Below are 5,921 nucleotides of genomic sequence, written 5' to 3'. Positions count from 1 at the left end.
GTGGGGTAGTAAGGTACTATGAGCTCATCAGGATAAGATGGTGCCTGACCATGAAGAGCTTTGTAGGTGTGAAGAAGGATTTTAAATTATATTTTGGATTTTTCAGGAAGCCAATGCAGAGAAGCTATATGTCATGTTGTTATAAACAGCTTTTAACAACTGGGTAGCTAGCCGGACTACATGGCGGACTGATCTTTACATTCAGCCGCCCAGACTGATGAATCCAAGAGCATTTTTAACTCTCACTGGGCTGATTGAAGGAAGATGATCCACAGCAGCCGCGCCAATCAACATCAACGGCCTGGAACCGGGAAGTGGGCGGAGCCATCACGCAGGCCAATTCTCTCCGGGCACCCACACAGACAAATTTACATACAAAAACACAAGAAGCCTAAACTAACCTAAAAGGCAGGGGCCGTAACAAAAGGCAAAGAAAAGAAAGCCTGAAGCTGAAAAAAATGGCAACTAAAAAGTCTGCTGGCACAGAGGAGAGGGGAGGGGCAGGGACTGGGTTAGAAGGCACCTCAAGGAGATCCTACTTTCAAATCTTGGTAGCTTTTGAACATTATCAATGAGTTGTCTCACTTAATATCTGGTCATGTGCGCTTCAGCATCACGTATGATTAATCAGTTATGACATTTCAATTTGGGCACTTCAGCATACGATCAGGTATGAGTAATCAGAGATATTTAGAATTGTAAAAATCAGTTATGATAGAAGAATAATGTGTGGCGTGTGTTTATTCCAGGCTTGTTTGGGGAGCCAGCAAAAAGAAAGGGAGTGGTGGGTGACAAGGTAAGAACAGAGAACCATTGCCTGCTGTAATAAATCGGTCTGCCCGGGACAGTGTACAACATCCCTGTACTCATTGTTGAACATGTAACACTCCTTGTTTTTGCAGATGGTAGAGATCCTGTTCCAGTTTGCAGAGCATGCTTTGAAGAAGTGTCCAGAACAAGGCAAGATCCAAGTGATGGAGCAACATTTCCACGTAAGTTGACATTCCATAAAGAACACGCATTACAATGTCCAGTGTGCCACACAGTCACAGAATATTAACAGCTGGGCAAATAAAGTGGAAGTCTAGAGAAAATAAAGTATAGACAGATTGCTAAGATTTAACCACCATGGTCTAAATTGCTAGTTGAATAGTTTAACATTTTGGGAAATATACAGAACATGTTGTTACTTCCTGACTCTCTCCAGTTCTAAAATGACTTACACCTATAAAGTTCTCTAGTTAACAGTTTATATACACATTTGTTCAATCTTTACACAAACAGAAATGTAAAATTGCATTGTTGTTGATTTCTGGCGACCAGCGGCTGATATAGTTCCTACTATTTTGTCAACCCCTGTAGAACTCATATTGTAATAACCTTTCAATAATGTAATATAAATGATGAGCAAAATCTTTTTGTGCAAAATGTAACAAGTTATTACATTTTGTGGTTTTTGCAAGAGTTTAGTTTTTAAACAACTTTTTAAACAAATCATAAGTAACTTGGCATAAATTGTAATAACAAATTTTGAATGTCTGGGAACTTACGCATTTACTCTATCAGCAATTTTATCCCACACCAATTCTCTCTCTTTTGCTGTATTGCTTTTATAACGAAATATTTGTTCTGGAACCAAAAACTGAAAAAAGGAGTTTCCCATCTCAGAGTAAATAATCTCAGAGATCAGCGTTTGACTCAGAGTTTGTTAAACCTCCTTCCTGAAACGGGCCCCTGGTTACTCAAGATAATCCACAAACCCGGGTTGTGAGCAGTTTCATGTATGAACTATTTTCTTTCTACCAAACTAAACCACCGCGCAGCAGTAAGCAAACTCATTGATGAAAGCTTGTGCTTTTGACAGCACGAGATGTAAACATTAATGGCGTCCTCTGGCTGAGCTGTAGAATTAGCCAGCTCTGGTGACCTTGCAGTACCGGTTAGTTTTAAACTTGTCTCTACAAACTAGCAAGGTTGGACCACAAGCTTCTCATCCACACACGCTGACATTGTGTTTAATATGGAAGGCAAACATCTGGGCATTCATATTGCTGCAAAAAACACTTTCCCAAATTGCTTTTCACACAAACGCCTTGGTAGTAGTCCTTTTTTATGTATTGGATATCGACTAAGGAAATCTCATTTCTTATTCTTTCATTGTAATAAGGTAATCAACGGTTCTGATTATTTTGCATTGTTGATTCTAGGATTGTCAATTTTTCTTGAATTTGTTTCTTAGAGTTTTTTCAAAATGATCTTTTCAACTGTTACCATTTCGTGTCTTTTTTCCCCATTTCTCCCAGTACTGATTTTGATCTAGTTTCTGATCATGTTTGTTGTATTATAATCAGAGGTCTGTGTTTTGTGCCCTTCGGTGTTTGAGGTTGTACTTCTGTCTTAATGTCTTTCTGTTATTGCAATCAGCAATGGATTTTTCAATATTTTCACTCTACATCAATGAAATTGTATCAGGAAATTGATATATCAATGTATTCTTACACCCCTACGGGTTTCTCAGATTGCTTTGAAACTTGCCTGCTTTGCGCTCTAAATTTATTTTAATATAAAACTTGCTACTAACTCGATCTAAAAGCAGTTCATTAATCTGCTGAAGTCAGAGCTCATGTTTTGTTGCTCTCTGTCACTCTCTCTCCCTCCCTCTCTCTCTCTCTCTGCGGTGTGTTCAGGATGTGGTTCCAGTCCTGGTGGACTACTGCCTGCTGCTAAAGAGGACGTAAGTTTATACATTCATTTGCACATAATTGCAAACACACAGCCAGTGCATAAAGACTACAGTATAAGGGTTGACTCATAAACTGTCAGAAAGTACCTTTTTGTACCTGATGTCAATCTTTTTCAACATGTCTGGCAGAATCACATATATATTCTACTATATACATTCAACCCTTTTCAACATTTTAGATGTTTAGCCTGACACATTTTGCATCTTTGGAAAGGATCTTGCTAGAATTTGTTGTTGTGATGTTGTCTTGCATTGTTTGTGCAAAATGGACCCACAGGGTACAAAAAAATGATCATGTTTACTGACATCAAGTCATGAAGCACGTTATTGAACCTGATGTGTTTATTTATCTTCCCCGTTGTCAGCTCACCAAAATACAACTGACTACAAGCATTATTTGTGAAGTCTACAGCCTTTTCCTTCCTTGACAACGGGTGGTATCCTAAATAGGGGTGTGGTTTAACGTCAAATCAACAACATCCAATTTTGCCCTGACCCACATTCATTTGTTAACTACACCGACCTAAACAGGTCTCGGCCCACTTTCAGGTGGGCGTTGATGCTGTAAATTTGTTGTGTGAAACCAAGCACACCAAAATAGTAGTTAGGTAATTTTAATGGAGAATTCTGGTCAATTCCAACACGTAGCTCTGTTTGTAGGTTTGGAGTGATGTCAGTAAAGAGAAAAACAAAAACAGTTGGTGCTGCCTCCACAGTGTTACCCTTCTGCTAGCGTTAGCACCCAACAGGCTTAAACAGGGCAAGTTTTAAGCATGTTGTTAGCCTCTAAACATGTTCAAAATGTCATGCCCACCCATGTGCAGTAATTTCTTCTGAGTGAACACGGGGAATCTGACTGCAGTAGATGTGAAAGAAATGTATGAAAGTTCAGCTAATTCAGCTGTGTTTAGTTCCTGTGTTGATACTGCAAGGAGTTCTTCAACAAACTACAACAGCACCGAAAAGAGAAAAATGTAAATGGACTGTGCTTATATAGTGCTTTTCTAGTTTCAACGACTACTCAAAGCGCTTTTACATAGTACAAGAACCATTCACCATATAGTAAGCATATGCTTATTTTTTAAAAGTAAGTGTTGTAGTACAGCTAGCAGGAGACACTATCTTAATTAATCATTAAATTGAAACATATTTTTGTTTCATCTCTTTTCTGTGTAGACGATCCCTAAACTCTCTAACTGCTGTTTCAACACAGGAAGTAAACACAACTGAATTAGCTCAGCTTTCATGCATTTCTTTCACATCTACTGCAGTCAGATTCACTGTGTTGGAAGGAATCACTTTACATTGATTGTTTTCATTTTTCTCACTACTGACAGCACTCCAAATTTACAAACAACAGATCTATGTGTTGGAATCAACTGGAATTCTCCTTTAACATGAAATCAAAATATAAACTATTGTTGCATGTATTTACTGATTTAACCCGCGAGTTGTCCTTGGGTCAAATTGAACCATTTTCCTATATCAGTTTTCTTTTTTATAACCCAAAATAACATGATTGATTCCAAACAACGCTCTTTGGCAAGTACACCTCTACTTTCATTAATTTTGGGGTGTCTTATTCAATTTTCCAAATAGTATTGAGCAAAAGTTGACATTATCCATTCTGTGATTATTCATCAACATTCATTCCTTTAATTTTAGTCTAAATAATTCCTAATTTCTGATTAAACATTAGGTATAATTTCCTATAAATGAGGTTTATTTAACATAAATTCCAAATATAACTGTAAGACTATATACTTACTCTAGTTAGTGTTATGTAGTGTTGAAAAAGTAAAAAAAAGCGTCAAAAGTGTTAAAAAAAGGGACAAAAATGTAAGAAAAAGTTAACAATATTGATCAAAACTATCAACCAAGGTTAATTTTCAATTTTAATTTCCACTGGTATCCCTTTTACGTGTGTGTGTGTGTGTGTGTGTGTGTGTGTGTGTGTGTGTGTGTGTTTGGTGATGTGGTGTGTGGTGTGTTCACGTTCACAGCGACCTGATGTTTAACCAGCTGTATTCTCGGCTGGTGGAAACATGGTAGCTAAGGGTGTCTTTCTAGAGTCATTGGAGTGTACATTGTTGCGGAACGCTCGGTCACCTCACCACGCCCGTCATGAAGGACCTCCCTTTCCATTACATGGCAATGGCATGATGGACAGCCTGGAGATGCATTGTCCATCTGGATGTGACCAGCCTGGACATACAACGTGTGAGAGTGTGTTGTTTATCTGTGGACATCAAGGACTATGTGGAGAGTAAATCATGCCATTTCCACTGGTATCCTCGTTCGTGTGTGTGTGTGTGTGTGTGTGTGTGTGTGTGTGTGTGTGTGTGTGTGTGTGTGTGTGTGTGTGTGTGTTGTGTGTGTGTGTGTGTGTGTGTGTGTGTGTGTGTGTGTGTGTGTGTGTGTGTGTTTCAAGGTGGTTCAAGTGTGTTGGGAGAACCAACTCTATGATGCAATGATCTACGTTTTCAACAGCAGTATGAATGACTACATTACACCGATGGAGGTAAGTGCTTCACCAAAAGATAGTTTCATCATGTCAAAATTAATGTAAATCTTTTACTAAATTATGTGTAATTAATCAATAGGATTAGTTTGATTTCAGATGGACATAAATGGCAGTATGTAAACAAAGCACACACCATTTGAACTACAGTAAAGGCCTCCCCTCGCTGAGATAATAATAATAATAATAATAATAATATGTTTATTTTATATTGCACCTTTACAAAGTCAGTACTTTACATAATGTTGTTAAAATAAGACCCATAACAGTAAATTGAGCAAGAAAACAAGACATAAAATACCAATGGAAATGAAAAAGACCAACATAAGAAAAAAAGCAAGCTTAAACAAGTCAATCTTGCTTTTAATGCTTTTTTAAAAGCATCAGCAGAGACCACAGAATAAGCTGTTTGGTATGGAAGCCAAGAACGGCCACGGATTTTTATTTTTTTTATGCACTAATAACGTGATAACAACTTAAAACTCATATATATCCAGCTGCTTCAACGTTAACTTAAAAATGTGATACAAAACGTAATTAAATGGTTATTAATTCATTTATTTATTTATTTTATTTTTTTGATACTCGATTTTTTTCTTTATTTTTTTTTTTATTGCATTTTCAGTGTTATAACAAACATTGTCTAATGTATTAGAC

At 37.4% G+C, this 5,921-nt stretch overlaps 1 protein-coding gene across 1 annotated transcript in view; it reads left to right on the top strand.

Moving 5' to 3' along the window:
• vps8 (VPS8 subunit of CORVET complex) overlaps positions 1–5,921 on the top strand; it is a 179,632-nt gene that overhangs the window by 57,577 nt on the left and 116,134 nt on the right. The window contains 9 exon segments of the mRNA XM_032527504.1: positions 750–796; positions 903–992; positions 2,688–2,734; positions 4,747–4,781; positions 4,784–4,841; positions 4,843–4,886; positions 4,889–4,916; positions 4,918–4,961; positions 5,173–5,264. Coding sequence (XP_032383395.1) covers positions 750–796; positions 903–992; positions 2,688–2,734; positions 4,747–4,781; positions 4,784–4,841; positions 4,843–4,886; positions 4,889–4,916; positions 4,918–4,961; positions 5,173–5,264 — 485 coding nt within the window.

This window comes from Etheostoma spectabile, chromosome 10 (assembly GCF_008692095.1).
Source record: "Etheostoma spectabile isolate EspeVRDwgs_2016 chromosome 10, UIUC_Espe_1.0, whole genome shotgun sequence".
NCBI classification, from domain to species: Eukaryota; Metazoa; Chordata; class Actinopteri; order Perciformes; family Percidae; genus Etheostoma; species Etheostoma spectabile.
This window is presented reverse-complemented; position numbering and strand designations above follow the sequence as displayed.